At 40.3% G+C, this 26,524-nt stretch overlaps 4 protein-coding genes across 9 annotated transcripts in view; 3 read left to right on the plus strand and 1 right to left on the minus strand.

The window, feature by feature from the left end:
• The first annotated feature begins 80 nt into the window (after positions 1 to 80).
• Positions 81 to 7,891, plus strand: sack1e (scaffolding CK1 anchoring protein E). Its single transcript, XM_086294247.1, has 16 exons — positions 81 to 1,342; positions 1,777 to 1,923; positions 2,819 to 2,943; positions 3,034 to 3,456; positions 3,715 to 3,771; positions 3,863 to 3,913; positions 4,020 to 4,073; positions 4,164 to 4,214; positions 4,318 to 4,374; positions 4,468 to 4,518; positions 4,624 to 4,680; positions 4,762 to 4,812; positions 5,059 to 5,109; positions 5,547 to 5,748; positions 5,838 to 6,044; positions 6,971 to 7,891. The coding sequence occupies exons 1-16, from the start codon at positions 884 to 886 to the stop codon at positions 7,127 to 7,129; spliced, it is 2,202 nt and encodes a 733-aa protein (XP_086150373.1). The 5' UTR covers positions 81 to 883; the 3' UTR covers positions 7,130 to 7,891.
• Positions 7,892 to 8,995: 1,104 nt separating this feature from the next.
• On the plus strand, positions 8,996 to 16,221 carry utp3 (UTP3 small subunit processome component). Its single transcript, XM_086292711.1, has 16 exons — positions 8,996 to 9,168; positions 9,446 to 9,533; positions 9,981 to 10,037; positions 10,126 to 10,182; positions 10,275 to 10,392; positions 10,485 to 10,553; positions 10,645 to 10,766; positions 10,846 to 10,998; positions 11,099 to 11,170; positions 11,787 to 11,827; positions 11,907 to 12,003; positions 13,969 to 14,106; positions 14,286 to 14,416; positions 14,899 to 14,962; positions 15,696 to 15,803; positions 15,941 to 16,221. Exons 1-16 carry the CDS (start codon positions 9,152 to 9,154, stop codon positions 16,028 to 16,030), a joined length of 1,422 nt encoding a protein of 473 aa, XP_086148837.1. The 5' UTR covers positions 8,996 to 9,151; the 3' UTR covers positions 16,031 to 16,221.
• On the minus strand, positions 16,090 to 24,591 carry ppcs (phosphopantothenoylcysteine synthetase). Of its 5 annotated transcripts, none has more exons than XM_086292716.1 (4): positions 24,472 to 24,591; positions 17,895 to 18,429; positions 17,708 to 17,811; positions 16,090 to 16,767 (listed from the first exon to the last, which is right to left on the minus strand). In XM_086292716.1, the coding sequence occupies exons 2-4, from the start codon at positions 18,424 to 18,426 to the stop codon at positions 16,441 to 16,443; spliced, it is 963 nt and encodes a 320-aa protein (XP_086148842.1). In that variant the 5' UTR covers positions 18,427 to 18,429; positions 24,472 to 24,591; the 3' UTR covers positions 16,090 to 16,440. The 5 variants fall into 5 exon arrangements, with proteins under 5 accessions (XP_086148842.1, XP_086148838.1, XP_086148840.1 ...); XM_086292712.1 differs by lacking the exon at positions 24,472 to 24,591 and adding an exon at positions 19,800 to 19,908; XM_086292714.1 differs by lacking the exon at positions 24,472 to 24,591 and adding an exon at positions 19,834 to 19,895.
• foxj3 (forkhead box J3) overlaps positions 23,632 to 26,524 on the plus strand; it is a 100,517-nt gene continuing 97,624 nt past the window's right edge. For both annotated transcript variants that reach the window (XM_086292709.1, XM_086292710.1), the window contains exon 1: positions 23,632 to 23,874. The gene's annotated coding sequence lies outside the window, so the exon portion shown is untranslated. The remainder of the gene's footprint in view (positions 23,875 to 26,524) is intronic.

Below are 26,524 nucleotides of genomic sequence, written 5' to 3' on the forward strand. Positions count from 1 at the left end.
TCTTTGTCATTCAATCGCTCACCAATTTGTGGCATTCGCTGTTTATCTTTTCAAAGCAACATCAGGACATTTTCAACGGAACAGAAGAGGGGGAAAAATCAGTGATAACTCCCGCGTGCTTTAGAAACACAAACAGCTTCGTTAAAGCACTTCCAAAGAAATCAAAATGAAACAGCTTACAGATTGCACCTATCACCGTTTGATGCAGAGCTAGATACAGTATTACACGTTACCCGTAAACTTACCCGTCAGGCTGGACCGGTCCCAGAAAAAAAACACTGCGTGGCGCACGACAGCTTCTCAGATAAAGCATGCATGGCACTATAATCCACTACACGCCTCACACACAGGTATATGCATCTTCTTTACAATCGGAAACCGGCAATATATGCTGTGAAGACAGAGGGGATAAAGTAGAGTCATGCCAGGGTGTCTGTGATCTGAAGCGATCCGTCAGCTCCGCAGTATGTCTGGAATCTGGGAATGGTGTCAGCAACAAGGAGTGGAAGCCTTTAATGAAATTAGATAACAGGTGGGTGAGGTGACACACACAGAAGAATCACAGCTGCTCTCAGCTTACGTATCGTATCACACTTGAGCCAAAGAGATCAAACTGCCCAGGAGGTGAGTTTCACAAAGTGCTGATTTAGTCATCAAACATTTCAACCTATTTTATTTTTTGGTTGTTTTAGGGGACAAAATCGTAGAGTCCGACTGCAAGCGAGGACAAGATATCTCTGAACTGCCATAAATGGAAATAGTGAGTTGTTTTTTTTCTGGAGGAGTGAATGAAAATCTCCGTTTTTCTTGATTGGAGAGCGACATGAGTTGAGTTTCACTGCTTTAAAAAAGTAAACGCTTATTGCCGGGAAAGACTACAGTCATGTCAAACAACGAGGAGAGTCTGGATGAGGATACAGTTTTCCTGCCGGTGGATGAGTCCTCCCCGGAGTTCATCTATAGTGAGAGGGAGAGAGAAGCAGTGGAGAAGCTGCTGAGCGCTGGACCAGAGGCTTTCTACTCAGTCGTCAAAGAGCTCCCCGACTGCTTCTTATCCTCTGAAGAGGTCAGCCAGTTTAAAAGCTGGGTTCAGAGCTACTCTTTCAACGATCCGCGGCTACAACATGAGAATGGAGCAGAGAGCATGGCAGAGATGGAGGACTTCTGTTCCAGTTACTTTCCCTGCCACTCGGACGTGCCAGTCCCGGGCCTGGAGTTGGGCTGGCCTCATAAAACCCCCTGGTCGGTAACGGCAAGTGTCACAGTCCACACCAGCCCTCCTGCAGAAGGGGAACCTTCAGTCAGAGAGGTGATCAGACGGCAGTTACAAAGAGCCAGACAGGTACGCAAATTTCAGCTGGATTCATTATTTTCACGAATAGAAACAGCTTATGTTTTCATATGAAGTACATAAAGTCAGGATATCTAAAAGGAAATTAGTTATATGCTTAGACCCTGATGAAGACGCCTGTGTTTGTCTTGCTTGCTAAATTTCTCCTAGAGTTAAATATTTTTATGTTGTTGGGGGTTTTTTTGCACTCCTGAAGATTTCCCGTAGAGAAAGCCTTAGAGGCAGCACTTCCTCTAAAGAACTCGTTTTGTTGTTAGGCATTTCTCTGATAATTAACCATCAAATTTTAACTTTTAGCCATTATGATTTCATCATTTCTTTTTGTTATGATTGTATTCTTATGATAGGCCTGAACACTGAAAGAAGTGGGCTTTAGTTAAAAATGCAGGCTAAATTATATACATGCATATTTTCATGTCATTCAGGTAATTGCCATCGTGATAGACAGACTGACAGATAGTGCAATAATTGGAGATTTACACAGTGCTGCCTCTCGGGGCGTCCCTGTCTACATCATCCTGAACCAAAGGTCCATTCAGGAGAAGTTCTCGTCCAACAGGCTCTGGCATCCAGTGAGTCAACACATACAAATCAGCACACACCTAGCAGCCATCCTTCACACATGGCAGTAAATAAAACAAAGATTTTAGTTGGACACAGCAGCGCATTGTGGAATGGGATATTTTCATTTGCTATCCTGGTCTTAACATGTGCAACAAAGTCTTGTTGTGCTCAATGTGGTGGCAAATTTGTTTAAGCTGAAAAAGAATGAAACTAAAAACACTTCCCATATGTCCCATGCTACTGTAGTGACATCTATAAGCACACATTTGTTCCCAAAGTCTAGTTTTTGTATTTATTTAAGTTAAAAATGCTTTTCAAATGTAGTTTTATTGCTTTAGTTCAGTTTGAGTTACTTGACTCTGTGCACATATGTTGGAACTCAAACTGCAAGTCTTGTCTTTTTGCTTTGACAAGCTGATGGTAGGAATGTAGCAGAGAATCGGCCACACAGCTAAACTGGTTGCACAGCATTCAATGGAGTTTGTATTGCTTTCAAGAAAAGACAGCATTCTCATTAGAGCTGCTCATGAAATAGATGAACAGAAGGTAAAATCAGGGCAGAATTCAGCCATACTTGGATAGAATGCTGAATTAAAACCCTGTTTACACTTATATCCAATCCTTTCCACAAAATCAATTTAAATCCAAGTGTATACACAGTCGTACCTGTTACATGCACTTTTAGACATTCTTTCTTGTGTCCTCAGCGGATCAAGCCTACACTCCTTTGCATTGATTATATCACCTTGAAACCTAAAGTACCACTTAATCATATCAAGATCATGGTCTTGTTTGTACCTACAGTACTTACAGCGTTACACACCAATGTGACGATTCAGCTTTTGGCACTGTCACAGGTTTTAGTGTAATGCAATGCTGAGTTTAAACCTTGTGTTTTGACAGAACATACGGGTCCGAGCTCTTGGTGGGAGAAGTTTTGGTTTGAGGGATGGAAGAAAGCTGGTTGGGGAAATGAATGAGAAATTCATTCTGGTGGATTTAGACACAGTGATCCACGGCAGCTACAGGTAAACAGATTTGGCTTCCACCTGCTTGTCTTTGTATGTGAGGCGTAAATGCTTGAAAGTGACTCAAAACATTGTTGCTGAATTCTGCAGCTTCACCTGGACGGATACCCACCTGCACCGGCAGCTGATCACCGTCCTGAGGGGACCAGCTGTTGATGCATTTGACCGGGAGTTCAGGATTTTGTATGCTAGTTCACTCCCAGTTCTTTCCACTGCAACCCATGTGAACCAAAACCATCAGCTTAAAGACATTTCAGCTGTCAGACTTCTGAAAAGGATCTCTGTTGATCCCGATATCACCGACCCTCCCTCCCCACGTGCTGTTTCCCCTCTGGACTGGGATAAGATGGGATTTTTTTCAGAAGAAAGCAGCTTGCCAACCAGTCCTCTGTATCTTCATGGGGAAGTGGTGAAGCTGGAGATGGCGCTACAGAACAGCATGCAGTTAGATAAAAACACACCTTTAATGGATGGATTTACTAACAACCAAAACCATCTTGAGGATAAAAGAAGGTAGTGTATCTGAATTAGTCTCCACATCATCATCAGTCCTTGAATAAATATGTCAGAATACAGCAGACATATTTAAAATTCTCATGGCCAGAATTTATTCTGTCCTTTAACCAAACCTGTAGCTGATCTTCTTGCTTCTTGCTTTAACCTGCCATCCCTTTTGTATTATTCTCTGAGTAATTTCCAGAATAGCAAACTGGATATTTTCAATATTTTGTGCTGCAGGATGTTTTTTTTTCAGATTTTTGTGTCTGACAGATTCAAAGAAAACTTCTCTCCAGTGGAAACTGAAGTTGTTAAAAACTCAACTTTGAAGTGAGTCTTATTAAAAGCTATGTTATGATTTGAACTACTAGCTCATGTCGATGATTTACACAAACATAAGGGATCTTGATTATGCTCATAGGAACAGAGAGCCTTTGACAGCAGAGCCAGCTACTTCAGAGAGAACGAAAAGGTGAAATCAATAAGACACCAAAAAAAAAAGAGAATTATTTTTAGACTGTCATTTTCAAATATATGTATATTTTCACCATGTTATTGAAGATTTTTTAATTCGACAGGATCACAGACAGCCTTTCTCCAGTGGCAACTGACATGGAGAAATCCACTTTCCAGTGAGTCTTATGTAATGATTCAAACTATTCGATTTTTTTTTCCATGTCAATGTTTTACACAAACTTTTGGGATCTTGACTATTTTCATAGGCGCAGAGAGTCCTTATCAACCCAGCCGGATACTTCAGACAGAACAAAAAGGTAAGATCAACAAGATACAACTTAGTTTTTTTTAAATTGATTGTCCAAATTTATCTATTTGTAAATATTTTAGGATGTTTTTAAAGATTTTTGTGTTTGACAGGGTCAAAGACAAAATCTCTCCGGTGGCAACTGATGTCATAGAAAAATCAACTTTCAAGTGAGTCTTGTTATTAGCTGTGGTATGACTGAGATTATTAGGGGTCTGTTTTTTCCAGGCTGAGGATATTTGGGATCTTATTTGTTTTCACAGGAACAGAGAGCCCGTATCAACTCAGCCAGCTACTTCAGACAGAGTAAAAAAGTAAGATCAACATGATATATGGAAAAATAATTATTAATTTTAAAATTTCACGTCCAAATATATCTATATTTTGAGGACGTTCTTACAGATTTATGTATTTGTCAGGTTATCTGAAAGCGTGTCTCCTGTTGCAACTGACATAGAAAAATCAGCCGTTTTCAAGTGAGTGTTATTATGAGCTATGCTGTTATTAAGACTATTAGCTCGTTTGCACAAACATTTAAGATCTTGATTATTTATTAGGAGCAGAGAGTCTTTCTCGACTCAGCCAGATACTTCAGACAGAAGAAAAAGGTGAGATCAACAAGATACAAGTTTTTTCTTTGGCAATTTCTTGTCCAAATATATCTATTTGTATATGTTTGTAGGATGTTTTTACAGATATTTGTATTTGATAGGGTCAACGACAATCTGCCTCCAGAGTCAACTGATGTCATAGAAAAATTACTTTTCAAGAAAGTCCTATTATTAGCTATGCTATGATTAAGACAATTAGTTGTCTCTGTTTTTTCCATGATCTTGATCTTGGTCTTGATTTAGGAGCAGGGAGTCCTCATCAGCACAGCCAGCTCCTTTAGAAAGAACAAAAAGGTAAGATGTCATGTCCAAATATCTGGCACCAAAATAAGTTATTGAAATAATTGTATAAATAATAATTTAATGTCCAAATTGTGTATTTTGTAGATTATATTGTACCGTACTCTATTGTATCCAGCACATTTGTGGCTTATTGAGAAAAGCTGGTCATAAGCATTTTAACTGTACCTACTTTAAAATAATGCCAGATTTTTCTTCTGTGTGTGTGTTGGTATGATTTTTTTTTAAAATTACTTTTCTATCCTTTTATATTCAAATGACATGTTCACACAAGGAAAACTTTTTTTTTTAAAGGATAAAGCCTGGTGGTTATAATTTAGCTTTCCTTAGCTTTCCTTTTGCATATTTATTCAGAGTTGTTTCATTTTCAAATGGTCTAAAATGTCTAAAATAAAGTTTGTCACTTTTTATTCCTACTGGATGGAGTGCAGCATGGAGAGAGACACTTCCAGGCACCACCCATCAGAGAGGAGCACGACTTTATATACCAGAAATACATCTACATATGATGACAAAGCAAACGAGGAAACATACAGGCGTTACTCTTTTCAGGCAAGAAGGTACTCTATTAAAGAAGAGGAGAGTAAAACAGATGATATTGCAAAAAAAATGGTGAACAAGCCATCTTCTAGAGTAAGTAACCTGCTTTTGCTTTCAAAACACTCAATCTCATCTTGATATGGAGCTCCTAGAAAAGCTAAGATGTATTTCTCTCCTGTCAGAAGCCGATAATCTTGAGCATACACAGGGAGGATAACTTCACCGCTCTGAGCGACATCATGAGGAAAATTCCACATACCAGTTCAGGACTGCTTAAGAGAGAATCAAAGAGTATACATACCCAGTCCATGTGGGATCTGAGCAAGGAAGACGCAGCTACAAGTCATGAAAAGAAAAGAGTCTCAGTGCCGAGATATACCAGGCCCACTGTAAGTGTGCAGATTTAACTAACTAACTAACTAACTAACTAACTAACTAACTAACTAACTAACTAACTAACTAACTAACTAACTAACTAACTAACTAACTAACTAACTAAAGGACTTAGAGACTTAGAAAGATATTTATTGAGGCTCTCCCTTTTCTCTCTGTGCTCTCCTTTTTTCTTCCCCCTTAATCCCTGTGAGGGGTTATGTCACATCGCTGCCTCTCCCTGCGCCTGGATTGGCCGGGAGTTACTTCCTGTTAAAAGGAAGAATCCTCCTAGTGCTGCTCATCGGAGATAAATTGAAAGTTTGGGGTTTTACTTACACTGCAGTGCATTTAGCTCACAATATAAAGAACCTTGTTATTGTGATTTGGGACTATAGAAATAAACCTGAAATTAAGTCAGTTGTCACTCCACAAAAACATAACAGTGGCCTTTTGCAAATATCTCTTCTCCTCAGTATTAAAAGTTATCATCTTAGAACTCTGAAGTAAGTAATAAGAAGCCAAAAAAAAGAAAAAATTTATTTTTAGTGAAATTTCCTTTTAGTAAAATCCATGTGTTTGAATCATTGCAAACAAAAGATAAACATACGTGTAGAAAGTACAAATTAGCCAAGGGTTTTCTGCCTTTTTGGCTGGTGACCCCTAAAAACTACAATCAAATTTTTAAAAAAAAGTTATTGTCTGAATGAGTGAAATCACATGTAATTTATTTTTCAAATATTTTAGAAGCGACAAGAATCATTTCTACTGTTTTAGAGTAAAAAAAAAGAAAAGAAACTAAGTAGTCTGTTTTATCTCTGTAATTACCCTCAGGTTGAAAAGCAAAGGTAGCATTAACTTTAAATTCACTCATATGTGAGAAGTATATAACTATAGTGCCATAGTGCCAATATCTGATACTCTTTTTCTGTTTCCCTGACAGTATGAGCCATCTTACATAACACCTGGTCTTACCCTGATGGAAAAGAGGAACGACAAAGCGAGGTCCACATTAATGCCCACAGAGAGGCCTCGCAGTTACACTTTTCTCGGTGTGGACTCGGGAAGGAAGAAAGGAGGAGCGGGAGAAAACCACGAGTGATATACTGTGAACACGTTCTGTCACAAAGCAAAGAAACCGGCTGGCAGTGGATATTTTACGACATCTGCAGTGTTAACTACTTAAAGTATAAGCCAAAGCAGGCAGAGACTGTAATGAAAAGCATTAGTAACAGGCACATGGATAACAGGCATTATGGATACGATGTTTTACATGTACGGTGACTTACATGTAAAATAGTCATATTGTTGCTGCTCACCAGGAAAAATATCCACTCTGTTATTTGCTAAACATCTTTTTTGATTAAAATGTTCATAGAAGTGACTTCACTGAGCCCCTTGGGGGGTTTAGATCTTTGATGATGAACTGATAATGACTTCATTAGTTACACTTTGCTGGTACCTTTATCTCCAGAACTGCCTCAATTCTTCAAGACACAGATTCAACAAGGTGCTGGAAACACTCCTCAGAGATTTTGGTCCATATTGAGATTACATCATCACATGGCTGCTGATATTTGGTGACTGTGGAGGATGTCTGAAAACAGTGAACTCACTGTCATGTTCATAAAAGAAGTTTGAGAAACACAAGTTTGAAAGCCAAATGTTGCAGCAGAAATCGAGACTTATCAATTGTCCTGTTCTTACCTGACAGGAGTCACCATGTGTGGTCTTCTGCTGCTATAGCTCATGTATAACGTAGCACAGAAAACATTGCGGTTAAATATTGAATATATTTATTTGCCTTTCAAAAAAATATAGTGAAATGTATTGTAATTTTACATCATCAAATAATTTAGTTTTTCCTGTTTTTTGTTGGGGGGGGGGGGGGGGGGGGGGGTTACTGTTTTACTATTTGAAGTTACTGTTAATTCTATGGTGAAAATCACAGTTAGAATGTGAAATTAAATTCTGTTTTATCACTTTTCATATTTTAACAATGCCAACTTGGCAGACTAAACCTGTTTTGTGTAATCTGGGCCTCCTCATCTACAAATGATGTTACCAGAAAATATCCAGTTTAACTGTCATACTGCTTATACTGGCCTTCGACTTCTACCTCTACTGTTGTAAAGTACATTTTCAGATCTTTCAGTTATTCTAGCAAGGAGAGAAAATAAACATGCACATCCATCCATCCATTTTTCCTCTTATCCAATTTAGTGTCCCGTGTAAGCAGGAGTGTATCTCAGTTCTGTTAGGTGAAGATTTATTGTGTGTGTGTGTGTGTGTGTGTGTGTGTGTGTGTGTGTGTGTGTGTGTGTGTGTGTGTGTGTGTGTGCCTGCCTATCTATCTATCTATGGTGGTAGGCTCTCATTTTTCTCAGAAACAAAAATTAGGTTAAAAAAAAAATCTTGTAAATCTTTGTTTTTACATTCATCAGGACCCAATCAGCCCAAATATCAAATAGAAATAAAAAATGCATGCCGTGGAAGAGTTCGGGTCTAAGGAGGTTAATGGTAAATAAGAGAGAGTAGAAAACAATGGCACAGTGGTTGAAAATACATATAAAACAGGCTCATTATGTTTCCACAGTTATGTTAGAGGACACAAGAAAAGTTGATATTGTGTTCTTGAAAGTATATTTTAATTTTCTGAGAACAAATAAGCCGCATATAAATCATATCACTTCATTTTTCTTCACATGCATTACTGTAAGATTAACAGAAGATGGCTGTAAGTATAAAAATACATGCTCAGTTACTTAATCTTAATTCATAAAGCTTGTAAAGTTTAAAAAAAAGTTGTAAAACAGCTAAAATTATTTTATTATGCGATGTTGGGGACCAATTTTTCAAAGAATAAATACACACATGTAGAGATGAATGGTCAGATAACTCTCCGCACAGTTTGTAGAAATCCTCCAGGACAGCAGGGGGCGGTAAGTTTCCTCTCTGATTGCCGTTTGAGCTGAAGAGGAAGGGGACGTTTCTTGTGGCACATGGTATCCAGTGAGTAAAACAGATGTGTGCAGTTAACTGAAGTGGATATATTCAGTTTTAATCTGCATTTATACGCACACAGACGTGGTTTATTGTCCGCTGTGTGTGAAGCTGGTTCATCATGGTTCGAGCAAAACGGTAAGTTTGGCTAAGATGTATCTACCTGTTAGCTTGTCTTTATAGCGTCTCTGCTCTGTTTTTCTGGGGGTTCGTGTGGTCACAATTGGCGTGCAGTGTTGTAGAAACAACGATAAGTTGTTAGTCTTAATTTACAAGCATACGGGTGCATGATTTATACTCCACTGCTGTGATGGGAGCTGGCGCTAGTGAAGTGTGGAGTGATCCGGGAAAAATAAATCTGGTATTTAACCAGAAGTTTTGAGTCTTTATTTGTTATTTGTCTTTTGCTGTTCAGGGGAAAACACGCGCAGCGGCCAAACAAGGATGAGGTCTATGATGAAGACGACCCTGAAGCCTACAACGACATGCCTGTCCCTGATAAGGTAAGACACGCAGTGTTTTATACAGCTGTGGTCAGAAGTTTGCATGGATGTGGGGGATAAGGTTTTAATGATTTCTTTGGAGTTTAACATGATTTCACATTATGTTACAGTTACTCAGTGTGTGGCTCTTTGCTTACTTTACCCAAGTCGGTATTGTCCTCTGATTTCTAAACTAGAGGGTAGTTGGTGACTTTAAGGGGGACAAAATATTACTCTGAAAAGAGAGGTCAAATTATAGCTTTAAAATAATAAAAACAAGATCTGAAATCTTGCCTGATCGTATGATTAAACTGTTGCTTTCTGTAACCAACAAAGCGGTAATATCTACGTTGAGCCAAACCTTGATGACCTGTGAAGAATAAACTAAATAAAGACCAGCGTGCTCTCATATGGTGACTTGATACAACTGTTTTCATTCTCAAAGGTGTTTTCTCTTTTCTCATTCAGAAATCCTCAACATACACAAAAGACAAGATTGATGAGTTTCATGATGAGAAGATTGCAGTAAGTTCTTTATTTGTTCTACGGTAGGTGTGCAGTGCAACAGTTGTGTTCTGTAACCTTTCTTCGTGCTCCGGTGTCTTTGCCGCAGAAACTTCTCGCCCGAGGTGTTCAAATGGAGAGCGACCGGGAGGAAGTGGACGATGAGGTAATGTCGTACGTGTTTGTTTAAAAGTAACTGCAGGTGAAAAATGTAGAGGAACAGCCGAGAAGAAACCTGAGATTATCGGAATTTCACAGGAGGAGGTGATGCCCCTGGATCTTTCTGAGTCGGAAGATGATGAAGGGGAGGAAGAAGAAGAAAATGAGGAAGAGGGGACAGATATGGAGAGTGATTTAGAAGGGAGAAATGAGGACGGTAAATTGACGTGTGTGTGTGTGTGTGTGTGTGTGTGTGTGTGTGCTTTTCATTTTGAGCCTATCTCACTGTGTTTACATTGTCTGCTGCAGAGCTCCCTAATGAAATGGCCTGGGGCAGAAAGAAAAAAATGTTCTACGATTCAGATTATGTGACCTCAAGTAAGAACCTTTTATCTCAAGCCGTATTATTGCATTGTGTGATGATTGCATTATCTTTTATTATGCAACATTTCGATCACTGTTATTACAGAAGGGAAATCGCAAGAAGAGTTGGAGGCTGAGGAACAAGAAGAAGAAGAAGAGGCTAAAAACATCCAAAAACGTTTAGCTGCAAATCTGAGCGAGGAGGATTATGATTTGAACTTTTTTCAGGTATTTATCTCTCTCGTAGGCCTAATGACATGCTGACAGAAACGTCTAATTCTAATTGTACGTCTTTGCCTAAATGAAGGAATTTGCTGTGGAGAAGGATGAAAGCAAGCCTGTGGAAAAAGAGGAGAGGATTGTGAAAGACCTGAAGCAGATGTCTCAGAAGGAAAAAATGAAGCTTTTGAAGAAAGAGTCACCAGAGCTGCTTGAGCTTATTCAGGACTTCAAGGCAAAGGTAAGAGACAAATAGGAAGGACGCAACTTCAGACTTAAAGAGCCTTTAAATTTTCAAGTGACGTGCAATAGATGTGACTTATTCCTGTTTCTTTGTACAGCTTAACGAGCTCAAGAATGAGCTTCAGCCTCTCATGCAAATGGTTAAGGAGGGAAAGATCCCTGCAGGAAAGGTGAGCACACTTGGCTACATTTTTCTCATGGTGTTGCTTTCAGCCACTACACGCAGGCATTTCCTGTGATAAAACACACAAAAAGCTGTGTACATTACTCTCTCTGCCCCAGAAAGCAGACAGACTGTAAGAAGCATGCAGTTGTTCAAGGGACCAGTAGAGATCAAAACTGAGCTTAATTATACTATCATTGGGCTTTCTTTATCAGGTGGCCAGAATTTAATGAATAATGATGGACACAGGCGTCAACACCATGACGCCTGTGTCTTTCTTGTATCTGCACCATTATCTAGGGAAACAAATTGTGATTGTATTGTAAGTTCCTCTGTGTTTCCAACCTTTAATCATGATGAAAGGAGAAGATACTCATACTTGTGGTGCACTGCTTACAGCCTTATTTGTAAGTAAGCTACTTTCAGCTGCTCAGATTTTTACACTGGATACGCGTCCACATGCAAATCCACATCCATATATCTCTGGCTGGAATCAAACCACCAACTTTTTGCTTGTGTAGACGTGTTTGAGTATACAGGAACATGTCATCAATATCATGAAAATCAACGATGTGAATCTGAACATCTTTCATCCTTGTTTGTTTTGTTTTTTTTACCTAAAGGGTGCCAATTACCTGAAGACAAAGCAGCAACTTTATCTCAAGTAAGTTGTGATTGGATCGTAGACTCACACGACAAACTGTCACGCTCTGTCACTGAATGATGTTTCTCTCCTGCCACAGTTACTGCACAAACATCAGCTTCTACTTGGTGCTGAAAGCAAAGCGGATACCTGCTCACAACCACCCTGTGATTGAAAGACTGCTCACCTACAGAAATGTAAGTCCACACACTGATGTTTAGACCATGCTGAAAAACAGGTGAGCAGTTTCTCCTAGATTTGGTACTTTAATTTTAAAAAAAAGCATGCGAAAGCTCAACATTTGTAGGCTCTGTTATGAGTCCAAGAGGATTGTCGCAGGATGTGTGATTATGAGCCCTAGAGCTTAACCCAAAAGGCAGGTTTAGCAAACTCAGAACAAACCCTGAACTTTGAATTAATTAACTTTGAAATGCTAAACTCAGTTCAGTCAGTCGGGTGTTGGGAATCATCAGTGGAGCTCTCTTCTTGTAAATATGTGCAGGTAATCCACGCTTATATGCACTTTGATCTGAATTACACTCAACAAAAATATAAACGCAACACCTTTGTTACTGCTCCCATTCCCCATGGGATGGACGTAGAGACCTAAAATTCATTCCAGATACACAATATAACCATCCCTCCCAAACAGTGGTCACAAATCAGTCCAAATGTGTGGTAGTGGGCACATCTGCTATATTGAGATAATCCATCCCACCTCACAGGTGTGCCACATCAGGATGCTGATCTGACATCATGAGTAGTGCACAGGTGTACCTCAGACTGCCCACAACAAAAGGCCACCCTGGAATGTGCAGTTTTGTCTCACAGCAAAATGCCACAGATGCCACAAGCAATGAGGACGCGTGCAATTGGCATGCTGACAGCAGGAATGTCAACCAGATCTGTCGCCCGTGCATTGAATGTTCATTTCTCAACCATAAGCCGTCTCCACAGGCGTTTCAGAGAATATGGCAGCACATCCAACCGGCCTCACAACCGCAGACCTCGTGTAACCACACCAGCCCAGGACCTCCACATCCAGCAGGTTCACCTCCAAGGTCGTCTGAGACCAGCCACCCAGACAGCTGCTGGAACAATTGGTTTGCACAACCAAACAATTTCTGCACGAACTGTCAGAAACCGTCTCAGGGACGCTCAACTGCATGCCCGTCGTCCTCATCGGGGTCTTGACCTGACTCCAGCTCGTCGCCATAACAGACTTGTGTGGGCAAATGCTCACATTCGATGGCGTCTGGCACGTTGGAGAGGTGTGCGCTTCACGGATGAATCATGGTTCACATTGTTCAGGGCAGATGGCAGCTGAGAATGTCCCAGTTCTTGCATGGCCAGCATACTCACCGGACATGTCACCCATTGAGCATGTTCGGGATGTGCTTGACCGGCGTATACGACAGCGTGTACCAGTTCCCACGAATATCCAACAACCTCGCACAGCCATTGAAGTGGAGTGGACCAACATTCCACAGGCCACAATTGACAATCTGATAGACTCCATGCGACGATGTGTTGCACTGCATGAGGCAAATGGTGGTCACACCAGATACTGACCGGTTCTGGGTCCCCAGACCCCCAATAGCGCAAAAAACTGCACATTCCAGGGTGGCCTTTTGTTGTGGGCAGTCTGAGGTACACCTGTGCACTACTCATGATGTCAGATCAGCATCCTGATGTGGCACACCTGTGAGGTGGGATGGATTATCTCAATATAGCAGATGTGCCCACTACCACACATTTGGACTGATTTGTGACCACTGTTTGGGAGGGATGGTTATATTGTGTATCTGGAATGAATTTTAGGTCTCTACGTCCATCCCATGGGGAATGGGAGCAGTAACAAAGGTGTTGCGTTTATATTTTTGTTGAGTGTAAATAAACGGCATCAGTGAGATACTTCAGGCTCAGCAGGTCAGGTTCACAGGGGTTAAAATAGTAGCTGTTTGTTGCAACTAAAAGCCAAAATCTTTTACTGTGCGTTTGTTACTTTGGTCGGCATCTTTTATTTGTGATTTCACTGTATTGACACTCCAAACCAGCACCATGAGACACACGATTATGAAATCTCTCCTGACACACATCCTACAAAGCTGATCACAAAAATCCGCAAAATGTCTTACTGAGTCTCTGATGCCTGCTTGCAGCTCATCAATGAACTAGGCGCAGTAGATGCTCGGCTCGCTCCAGAGTTTCGCCAGCTACTAGCTGGTGGAGAGGAAAATAAGGCAGGAAGCAAGCAAGCAGAAGGCAAGAAGTCTAAAGTTTCAAATAGGAAGGAAAAGGTAAGAGAACAACATTAATATACTACTATATTACGTCTGCACCAGGGGTTATCTGAGGACACTCTTCGACAACATTGATATACATAAAGAGCATCCTCAGATGACCCCTAGTGCCGACGTTTAACTTTTATATTGATTGCTAATGTGTGCGTATGTGTGCACGCACCCACTGGATACAGGAATCTGGAGAAGCTGTGCCCGAGGAGGAGTCAGACTCTGACCTGGATGAGGAAGAAGCTCTACGCTTCTACAAAGAGGCAGAGGAACGGTTAAAATTAAAGAGGAAGGGCAATAATCCAGAAGATGAAATGTAAGTATGCACTTTTTAACTTGCAGTAAAAGTACAGGAAGTGTACTCATGGGATGTGTCTTTGATATGCAGAGGATTTGGGGTCAGAATAACAGGAATCCGTGCCGACTTGCATGTTGCAATAGATGTCACGATGTAGCACATTTGATATACTATAGTATTGGGAAATACACTGAAATTTTTCAGAAGCCTGAAACACTGCAAACTGCTCTGCTCACTCTAAAGTCTTACATCCCTCTGAGTGGTTCAGTTCTATTTAAACACCAGTATTATTGGGGAGCTGAAATATGTGTGGCTTGGCTCTAAACATGTAGAGAGCAGTTACAGGACAGACTGGTGTTCAGTTGCCAAAATGACACTGTGCCTCTGGTAGAGTATTCACCAAAAGAGCCATGTTGGATATTTTGGTAGTACTGAATCAAATTTATATAAGGTAAAATCAACCAGGAGAGTGAAACATTAAGAAAATCTTTGTGTTACAGGATGGAGGAGAATGAAGAAGAGGAAGAATTGGATCCAAATGCAAAGAGAGGAATCACTTACCAGGTACTGAGTGATACAGTCATGTATTTGCACAAAACATGAGTACTTACAGCAGAAATTTAATGGATGGAGCCCACTGATAACTGTAGCATATGCCACAGCTTGTTTAATAATTATCCAAGCATTACATTTTATAACTATGGATACATTTGTTTTTTTTAGTGTTACACAAGCATATGTCTTTGTATGCTTACTCATTTTGACCTCTAGGTATTTTAAAAAAATAAATAAATAAAAAAAATCATGTCTATATTGTATATGTAATTGATAAATATACAAAGGATTGTAGTTGGATAACAGATTAATAATTTCGACCCAATTAAATAACTGAAAATGTTAAAAATGAACAACTTAACTTCTTGAAGTAGTCATTTATTTGCCATTACGGTTGTTGGAGAATGGAGTCTAAACTACACTTTTGGAAGTACTGGTGTTAATAAACGTGATTGAGTGCCATCTGCTGGGCACTCGCAGTAGTACACTAAAGATTTTATCTAGCTCTAGTTCAAGAAAATGGATTGTAGTGTGCATATCAAGTTGTTTTGCTACAGCTTCAGAGAGCGTGTTTGCAAAATTCAGCTTAATTATCCTTTAAAAGTACGTAAGTGCAAGCTTTAAAGTGTTCTCCACAGCACTGCGTGTTTACATCTCTGGATTCTCCTCCAAGTTTTCTAGATCCAGTGTGTGACACTGATTTCTGAATTGTATTAATTATGTTTGTCTAACAATTCCACAGATGGCCAAGAACAAGGGGCTCACGCCGAAAAGGAAGAAAATTGACCGTAATCCCAGAGTCAAGCACAGAGAGAAGTTCAGACGGGCTAAAATCCGCAGAAAGGGACAGGTCTGTATTCAACATGTTTTATTACATCGTTGAGCAAGGATTTCAGGGATTGTCTGAAGACTCTTAAAGAGGATGTGCTGGATTGTGACACACATTTCTGCGATGCGTTTTAAAATTGCTGCTTATCGTTTCGCCAGGTCCGAGAGGTTCGTCACGAAGAGACGAGATACAGCGGAGAGCTGTCTGGTATTCGTGCTGGTGTCAAGAAGAGTGTCAAACTCAAGTAACCGAGTCCAGAATATGCTGCCAAGTGTGGCAGTGAGATTGAACCAGTACCAGTGGACTGTGATTTTAAATGTTTATTATTGGAAAACCTTGCAGGAAAGAAAATATTGTCATTGTTTTAAAACTTGAAACTGCTTTTCTGATTACTAGAAAGTGTGAATAAACATTTTAAAACCTGGATATTGTCCCTCTACAGAGACTGCGTTTAATGCTTCGAGGTTCATTCTTAGAACACACACAACAAACAAGGAAGATGTGACTTACAGTTGTCGCTAAGGTTTTGCAACAGTAGAGCATACTGAATATACAGTAACTTGCCAGCAGAACAGGCAGGTATGAATTGCAGCCCAATGTGGATCACGTAAGAATACAGACACAACTTAAAGCTGCTCAGACATGCAGATACGTTCTATCAAGCCACTTGTTGAGTTATGAAGTTGTCATGCGCCGACGTCAAGTTGCTGACTATCCTCTCTTCTATCTCCACCTCATTCTTCACATCCTCCTCAGTTAGGATTAGCTCAGCCTGAGTCTCAAGGGTCACCACCACCACATAACCCCGCCTAGAGTCCAGTACGTTGGCCACCACTGCTTGGTGCCTGTAGGTATCCAGAGCTCGTCGAGCCTTGTCCAGCAGGATCGACGCATCAGTCTCGAGTTTGAAGGATATGACAAATGCCTGAGGTGCCCATTCTTTCACCAGTGGGGACAATATCTTGGGGACCATTTTCATGCTCAGCTGAAGGGCAGAAGAAAAATTGTAATTACTGGCAAGACTAAAGAGGCATACGCACAGGAAAATGTAATTCAGCAACTGAGAGGAGCAACAATAACAACTGCTGAATTGAAAGTATGTGCAGCTGTTTAACGCAGCAGTTCCCCAACCCGTTTTGCTCCACGGACCGGTTTAATGTCAGACCATATTTTCACAGACCGGCCTTTAAGGTGTCGCGGATAAATACAACAAAATAAAATTATATGACCAAGACAAAAACTGGTATTTTCTAAATATAATAAACGCAAATTAACTGTGTAATTGTGGAACTTCATTAGCAGCGTCCTCCTGAAATGCTCCAACAACATTAAGAGTAAGATCTTCCTCTCTGCCCTTTAATGCTCTCTGGTCGCTATGGTAATGTATAAATATTTCTTTCAAAATAAGACACAACTACAACACGGTAAAAAAAAAACCCAGGGAAACTACAAATTTCACACCCAAGCTTCGACTCTCGGGGCCCGGTACCAAACGACTCACGGACCATGCCCCGGGGGTTGGGGACCGCAAGCGTAAGGGTTCACAGCCTGGAGTTTATTCCCTAGCTGTAAGTATAAATTAGTGCTCGGTTTTAGGACCATATATTGATGCTTATATAACAATAAAAGTAAAATTATTTGCAACCAACAGGAAAAAATAAAGCTTCATCCAAGTATCTGTATTTCTTACTGATGCTCATCAGACACAAAGACACTGTGGTATCCGTACACAGAGGTCTGGGGATCTTCCAGGAACGATGACTCTCTAATTATCATTAGGTTAGCAGCATATGTTACCATGGCAATATTCCCCCGTAAGCAGTGAACCCCCTTCGTACTCACATCTCATGCTTCCTTTTACACACCTCCGAACTGAAGTGGTGAATAAAAAGCAGACCAATAACACCATTTCCCCCCACCCTCACCTGAAGAGGTCCGTTGGAAGACTGGATTTTGTGTTCAGGCATCTCAGATGCTGGGATGTAGAAATCAGACACTGCTGCAGCCAAGTAAAACATAGCCTTTGATCCTAAGGGCAGAACAAACACTTGTGAAGATGTTTTGAATGTATGTTAGACAAAGCCACAGCTCAGGCCTTTAACCTGCTGTTACCTATTTTGCTGAGAGCCTGCGCTGCTGCTTTGAGTAGGTGCAGATACTCTGACAGAGTGCTGAACTCGATAGGCAGAAGAAGTCTGCTTTTTTTCACCTCCTCGTATCTCTTCAGTACTTTGGCAATGTTCGGCAGCACCTGCTGATTAACCACCACTTCACCAGTATTACCAGGCGCTCCTCCACCTTGAAACTCCAGAGCGTCCAGCATGTTGATGGTTAAAAACATCCGTGTGTAGGGGTAGAGTGAGCGATGCCTGTGTAGGAAAATGACTGCATAACCAGAGTCTATGAAATACTCTGCAGAGGAGGCTCCTCGCCTGCCGCTGCTGAAGTTATCGAGGAAGCGAACAGTGCGGGACTCCAGGGGAACCTTGGTGCCTCCTGAAGTGATGAGAACCACCTTTCGGCCTGCTTCTGCATGAAAGCTGGCAAAAGCAGCCATCTTCTCTTTGACCTCCTCCACATGGGAGGGAACAGCAAATTCTTCTGCTAACTTCCCATCAATAGATGATATTCTGGGTTCAGCCATCACCTGACAAGAGAGAAGAAGGAGGCATCTTTAAGTGATGCCTAATGTGATTCAACAGTCTCCAGTGACAGGTCTGTTTTCAAAGTGGGACATTTCAGTATCAGATTACCTCGCTGTTGGTTTCTGCAGGTCACAAATTTATGGATGTACAGTTATAAATCACACTGGGCCTACTTTAATAAAGCTGACTGGGACAATATTAAAATAATGCTGATAATTTTACACCCAAAGCGTGACATTTAACCACAAAAACTACATTTTCCCGTTCAGTATTTAGAAAATGACAGTTAATGAAGACTGTTAATTCTGTGCTTCACTATTTTCTTCTCTTTTTTTGGTAAAACAGCGCATTTGAAAATTCATGGATAAAAATAATATTTGTATTATTGTATTATAGTATTGTAAATATTATTTTGATTAAAGGACTTGTGCATACTGGTGGGTTAATCATTACAGAAAGATAAAAAATTGCCAATACTTTAAATTTAGGCCAGTGTAGCATAAGCATTACTCTGGGTGACGATCTGCTGAATTTATTAAGCACTGTAAATGTACGTGCAGCCATCCTCCTGTAACGTCTACCTGACGGTAACAAGAATTAATGGTGTGCTGGATGGCCATGATCGTTGTACATTTACATAAAATTTAAGAAAAAAACCCAAAATGTGCAATACATAAGCATAAAGTAAACTGAATTCACACTTTATTAGGTGGGGTGGATGCATCCATCCACCCCCTTCTGCTTATCAAATTCAAGGTCACCAGGGGGGCTAGATCTTAAAATGTTGTCGTCATTTAACATTTATACAGGTTCAACCAACACTAATCATCTACTTGTCCTGACTGTATAGGCCTCTGTCCCTCAAAGAGCTCTGCTTAGTTTCTCTAGCAAAGTGCCAAAAGTGTTTAAACATATAGGTGCAATAACTTAAACTGTCCACTTTTTTACAGTCTGTTTTTATATCGTGGTATTTCTGATATTATGTCTTACCTATGTTTGTATCTATAGCGGTTTGTCCCATAGCCTGTGGTTTCCAAATGTTACAGCTGACTAATGAGAAGAAGAATATGAAGAAATAAACCCACGCCTCCCTGAAAATCCTCGCTTTGTTCACTGATCCGTTTACAGGTCGAATAACAGGCTAAGTTTACATTAATGCATATTCTCGCATCATCGTTACGTATGGGTGAACTTCACAGCACAACACTGACGTGATACACACCTGTTTGCGGTTAAATGACACGCGACAGTAAACACGCTGTCAAAGTAGAAGGTGGACACTTTCTTTGGCTACTTAATGTTCAGTAATAAGAAAGGCGACACGACATAGCGCTACATGATGTTTGTAGGTTACTTGCAACTGCGGTAATACCTTATATAAAACGTAAACGACGTCTCAGACTCACAGACAAAACTTCAAAACACCCCACTTTGGTATTCGGATACCTCCAAAGAACTTGTGCACTTCCTGAAGGCCAACTCTTTGGTTTTTATAAATACAGCACAACGCCTCCAGCTCCCCTAGCGGCCATTTGCGGTATTAAACAAAGAAATGGTAGTCTGCTTTTGAGTCAGCAGTGCGTCAATTATTTTTCCCTCCTGCTTGAAGTGTCAAACTTTATAAAACCCGAGCATCAACGGAGAGGACAAGGGGAATTTCTCTCAAAAAGGGGATCTTTTTGCACTGGACTGTCCCACTGAATCAGCAGATACAGTCGACGAGCAAAGACAAAATGTTGAATTGAACTTTGTGTGCGACTAGTTTGACAAGCAACAGCATCATTGAAAGCTCCTTTTCTTTGGATGTTGGTGCGCGTTTGTACATCTAATTTCTGGTAAGTTTTGAAAAAGATTTAAATACAAGCTTTTCGGGGAGGAGAAAAATGCGTTTATTTGAAATTCAATATATATATATGTATATGTACAAAATATATGTTTTATTTCATATATGTGTCTTGTACATGTCATTTGTGTTTAAATCTGAGATTAAGATGAATATTAATAATAATCCAAACCAAAAACAAGTGGATTAGAAATATGACAATCTGAACATTTTTACTGTTATTTTTAATTTTAGGCAAAAGTTATGTTTTTATAGTTTAAGGGAAAAGTCTGCTTTTGTGAACGCATTTATTTTTTTAATAAATAAAGCACTTACTGAGCAGCTAGTAAAACTAGAACAGACCTATAGAAATGTAAGTGCATTACAATATGATCCTTCCAAGCCCTCTTTCAATCGCTTAGCTTAGAACTAGTTTAATCTCATTTATCTAAGAATAAATGTGTTTTAATTAGTTTAGCTTTAGATTGTTTCATTGCATTCCAGCTGACTGTGCAGATCTTGTGTCCTCTAAACTCTGCTCCTTAAGTGCATCCTATTTCACTGTTTCAAAGACTCGACAGTCTGTCTCTGTGGGAATTGGAGCAATTGTGATGGGAACACAGACAGTATTTCAATATTTTTGTGGTTTATTGTTTGTGTTACTTTCATTTCAAATTTTTATTTTTACTGCTATCCAAATTTGATCTGAACAGTATGTAAGGGTTAAAGGTGTAATGCACAGTTTTTATGTAATAGTTTATGTAAACGTGACAGGCGAGTTGTATAAATTCTTATTTTTCATTAAGTTAACAATTTTTTTATTATCTGATCTCCTTTTTTCTTTGTTGTTGTTGTTACTGTTATGACACCATCTCATAGTGTAAGGCCCTTACCAGGTGCCTGTGGCACTTTTTAAAATCTGTGTTGCTTATTTGTTGTTTATCGTGGACTGAACTAGTTTTTTTTTCTTTATCATGCTGCTGTAACACAACAAGTTCAGTTGTAGTTTCAATAAAGTGTCTCTCTCTCTCTCTCTCTCTCTCTCTATATATATATATATATATATATATATATATATATATATATATATATATGTATGTATGTATATATATGTATATATATATACACGCACACACACAAAATATATAAAATATATATACATATATACAAAAAGATGTAGCTAAGGAAAGTCCATTTTCAGGATTTGTGATTTTCAAAAACTAAAGAAATCATCTGAGAAACTAACCAATAACAACTCACAAAAATCAACTGCTTGGTCAGTGTGAAAACTATTTTGGGATATATAAGTTTTATTCACCATAAACTTTTTATTTCAGCCTAAAGTGGCACATCATAAGCTAGAGGAGGGCAGGCTGAGCCAGTATACCTACAAACCTTTTATTTTAAGACTTTAATCGTTTATCAATTGTCTTGTTCCATATTTTTAGGATTTATTGGCGGCAGTTCCGCAATCGACCGGCAGGTGCCGCTGCTGCACCGTTGGAAGGACAGTTGCACCACTTCGGCTGCTACCTTCACGTGCGTACTTAATTGCATTGTTTTCCCTTCCAGTTTAAGCGCATGCGATGCACATTTGTAAAAGCTAAATAACTTTTTTTTACTAGATATCAGAACAATATGATATCTGTTTGCATAACTAATAAAATAACTATTAATTATAATAATGATAATAACTAAGTAATAAAAATATATGTTGTAGCTTAGGTGAAAATAAGTGACATGGAAAATTCTAAATAAAGTATTAATAATAAAAATAGCTGGAAAAAACATAAATCGATGTAGTGATTGCTTGTATTTTTTCAGGATCACTGTTTTGCACTAAAGATGCCATGCTGATATTTCTCTTTTGATGGCCTCTGCAAGCCTCCGCGTTGAAGGTCGAGCTTTATGAGTGGAGTTAAAGGACATCCAGATATTAGTGAGCATAAAACCTTCACACTAATTAAATGATTGCAACACTTTGGCAGAAGAACAGACAGAACAATTCAAAAAAAGGCAACCAAATTCCCCACATACAACAACCACACCTCTATCACACACTTCCAGTTTCTTAAATTATCCCATATAAAAAGCCCAGAAGAAGCATGAATGAAAATTAAGGCGATGCCACGGTAAACTTTTCCTTCCGTTGTTATAATACTGCTTACAACTGCTTTGAAGTGATTGCGGGCATTGAGGTCACTGAGCCCATTAGTGTCATGTTATTGCTGGCAATTTTTTTTTTTTTTTGCTCTGTGAATTTATGGTGCAGTTCACATTGTGCAATGGACATTTTAAATAGTTTTTAAGCTCGCTATATTTACATAGGCTCGGACCACTTACATGTGTGCACATGCTCCTGCAGTAAAGGTTGATTCAGTACAGGGTTAAGTTTAGAAACACCAGCCTGTTATTTTTAGGTCTTTTTTCCCCCAACTGTGGTAACTGAGCTAAAACTGCACCTTTGTATGGAGATGATCCTGTATCGTGCTGTTTCAAAACACTAATGCTTGTCTTTTATCACTGTCTATTTCATTTCTCTGAAACACCTACTCCTTAAAAGATGCACATTTTAATTAAACTCTTTCATCCGATCTTTGATCTACACTTCCTGTGGGTATCACTTCCTAAAAAGGCATGCTTCATACAAGTTTTTGCAAGTAGTAACTTATTGCAGTTTCAGCAGTTAATAATTAATAATCAGAGCAACTTAAAGAAAAAAGGCATGCTGCATGAGGTTTGTATTGATTTAGAGATATTTTTTAATTATTTTCTAGGGATTTTACCCTTTATTAACATCTTATTAACGTGTGAGCTATCTGCAGACTTGATGGCTGCCACAATTTATAACCCACTTATTACAATGAAAGCAGCATACACCCATTTAATAGACCTGGAAACCTGTTAGAGCTTGTAAGTAGGCTACAGTTTTACTAAATGATTTAACCTTTGAATAAGTATAAATAAAGCCACTGGTTAAAACTTACACACCTTTTATTAAAAAAGGTGACTTATCAGACCATGTGGACTGTATTCAACTACTCCCCCCCCCCCCCCGCGCGCCTCCTGCTTTTATTCTGTGATGTTGCCTCTATTTTTCTGCGCACTTTGAGCTACATTTACACCCAGTGCGCAATAAATAAAGCAGATATCACGGATCATTTTTATTGATTGAAGTGCTTTCGTGTGTGCGGGTGCTTTTTCCACTGCGGGCGTGTGCATTTAACCGCGCGCTAGTTTCTGTGGCGGCAGGGGTGGTGAAAGACAGAGAGAGAGAGAGAGAAAAGAAACCTTCATGTGAGCTGTCTATGTGAAAGTAGTTCCGGGCACTTAACCCAAAGAGGGGAGAGTCCCGGATGTTGGCTCGGCCGCCGAAAGAAAGGCGAACGGGTGAAGGCGGAGAGAAGCTGAAGAGGGACGCCACGGCACCGCAGGCACACCGGCGAAGCCACGGTCACAGCGGCTCTTCACACAGGACGATAGCGTCAGGAGCGCAGGACATCCCCGAGGGGGGAGGGCAACCCGCTATCCGAAGAAGAGGAGGTGAAGGAAGGGGGGAGACAGTTACTCTGAAAACTACCGTGAGGATTACAGAGAGCCACCGTCACAGCAGCTTTCACCCTGAGTAAGTGAGCTATACGGGCATGGAAGTTGAACTAAGGCCCACGAAATGGACGACTTTAACGGGGAAGTGAGCTGCACTGAAGTTGTGGGGATTGCGCCCAGTGAACAGGCCCTGACACACGGTTCTCCACTCGCTGTGCTGAGGCGTGAGGGGGGACTCCTGGTTTTTTTTCCCCCCTTCTTCTTCTGCTCAGGGAGCCAGTCAGTGTTTCCCCCGTGGTCAGTGTTAGTACACCCCGGCCGTGCTGCTGCAACTCTCCAAGTTGACAGCTCTTGCGTTAGCCTGCTAACACCGCCGTGCAACCGGTGACAACTGACAGGGCAACTTTGACAGCTAGCTAGCCAGTTTTGGTAGCCAGCTAACTTTAGCAGAGTGTTGTGGGCGCTTTCTCCAGGGCCAGGGCTAGGTGTGTTTGTGTGTACGCTTGTGCTTTTCCTCGCTTTAGGTGGCTGTATAATGACCTACCCCAGCCCTCCACAGCTATCGTTAAGCTAGCTGTTTGGTATGTGAGACGATGTGTGTCCAGCATGGAGTGAGTGTGTGCATGAGCCCAGTGTCATTTGGCTTTCCTGCGTGCTCTGACGGTATTTGACTCACAGCTGTTGCAGTGTGTTTTCTCGTCTGTCAATCGTCTGCTTCTCGGGCGAGGTTATAAATTCCTGCAGGAAAAATAATGATCCTAGCATGAAAAAGATGGGGGGGGACCCCCTCAAAAATCTAGTCGACCTGTGTGAGAAGGGCGAAGGATTGTCATGAGGCTGGGCAATCAACAAGTGCAAAGCGTGTTTCAGGTGCATTTTACGCCGCTGATTTTGATCTCCAGTCTGCCTCTGTGCCGCTGTGCATTGTCCTGAGACGGCACAGGCGGGTATTGCGGTTAACTCTTTGGTCATTTGTGCAAGATTTCTCGGGGCATGCTTTTTCTTATCTCTTATGTTTTTTCTAGTAGTGAGTTTGTGATCGTTCAGAATAAGACACACACACACACACACACACACACACACACACACACACACACACACACACACAAAACCCCAAAACAAAACAGCTGCGACATTTGCATGTAGTTGTGTACAAAAACGGCGCTCTTCCCTTTTTATCCCGACTTCCTTTATTAAAAGATGGATGACTGAACTCTTAATTTGCACTGCTGTCAACTCGTGCAGGCTTTATCAACGGATTCAGTGTGCTATTGCAGAGATGGGCTTGCAACGAGCTAATCATCATATACTCTCAATTAAATTTGCCATAAAGCCGGCGAAAAAAGGTTAAATTTATGACTAAATCCAAGCGTAATAAATTCCCCCCTAACATCCCAACCATGCCAGACCTTATGCTTCAACTAACAAAATGCCCATAGCGTTAGTCAGCACCCACAATCAAAGGTCAGACCTGGTTTGCTTCTTAATCACCCATCCTTTAAATAGCAGGCCCACAGAGCTGTCTGGATCGAGGCTATCTGTGCATGCAGCTGTAGAAGACACATGGTGTTTAAGTGTGCATGGTGTTTGAAGTTGTTCCATCCAGGTCACTAGGGCCACAGTGGTTCCATTAGGCGTATTGTGGGGAAATGAGCATGCATGCTTACCCCGTCATTTTTATCATTCGAGTTTCAAGAAGTGACACCAAACAAGATGTGTGAAAAGTCTTAAGTTTGCTATGTGTTTTTTGGTGCTTGATGCAATTCACTAAAGTCGCCTTTTTATAAACACTGCTGTTTTTATAACCAAGATCTGTCACCGGGCTGTGTGACACTGGTAGTATTTGCAGTTCTTATCTGACTTGAAGTACGGCTAATGCATGCTTTTTAAAGGCTGCTGCAAAAGTATACATTACCACACACACACACACACACACACACACACACACACACACACACACACACACACACACACACGCACGCACGCACGCACTGCTGTAACATCCATTTAATTCATTTTAGTCTGTAAGCAATGCTCATGTTCATTTCTGTTTAAAGCTGAAAATGCTGGGCAGGCTCAGACTTGGAGGTTCCTTCATGTGTATTATGTACAGTAGTTTATAGTTTACAATTTGATATCAAACGGAGCCTGGTTTGGGATTTTATTTGTCATAGTAAAAAGAAAGAAAACAGTTGTTCATCTTTGATAAATTGATTGACTATTTGAGAAGAAAGTGCAAAGCACATTACACACGTAACCATTTTTAAATGTGCATGGGAGGATGAGATTCAGGTTCATCTGTAGTTTTGACCTACTGTGGTTTTTGAAGTATCCTGCTTAATGGTTAAAAAAAAAAACCAAACACCTACATCGTGTGTGTGTGTGTGTGTGTGTGTGTGTGTGTGTGTGTGTGTGTGTGTGTGTGAGAGATGACAATAACATTTATCTACCATCTCTGAAGAAAAATTAATTTGTTGGCATGTGCAGAAGACAAGGAACATAAATGTAAAATATTTCATCACAGGTACTGTTATGCTTGGAGGTGTATAATTTAATAGACTAAATAGAATAATGACATGATATTGGGATAATTTTGATGTATGTCAGGGGTCAGAAAGCCAGTATTGTACTGTGAATTCAGAACAGCTTTTTACTTTTTTGAATATGAGCTCATTTGGTATTCAGTATGTGGCCCTGTGCCTAGCCGGTCTCACTGAGAGGCTTTTTAA

The sequence above is a fragment of the Aulonocara sp. 'chitande type north' Nkhata Bay genome, linkage group LG5, assembly GCF_057382095.1.
Source record: "Aulonocara sp. 'chitande type north' Nkhata Bay isolate Kocher_YH1m ecotype deep benthic linkage group LG5, A_spYH_male_GT1.1, whole genome shotgun sequence".
NCBI lineage: Eukaryota > Metazoa > Chordata > Actinopteri > Cichliformes > Cichlidae > Aulonocara > Aulonocara sp. 'chitande type north' Nkhata Bay.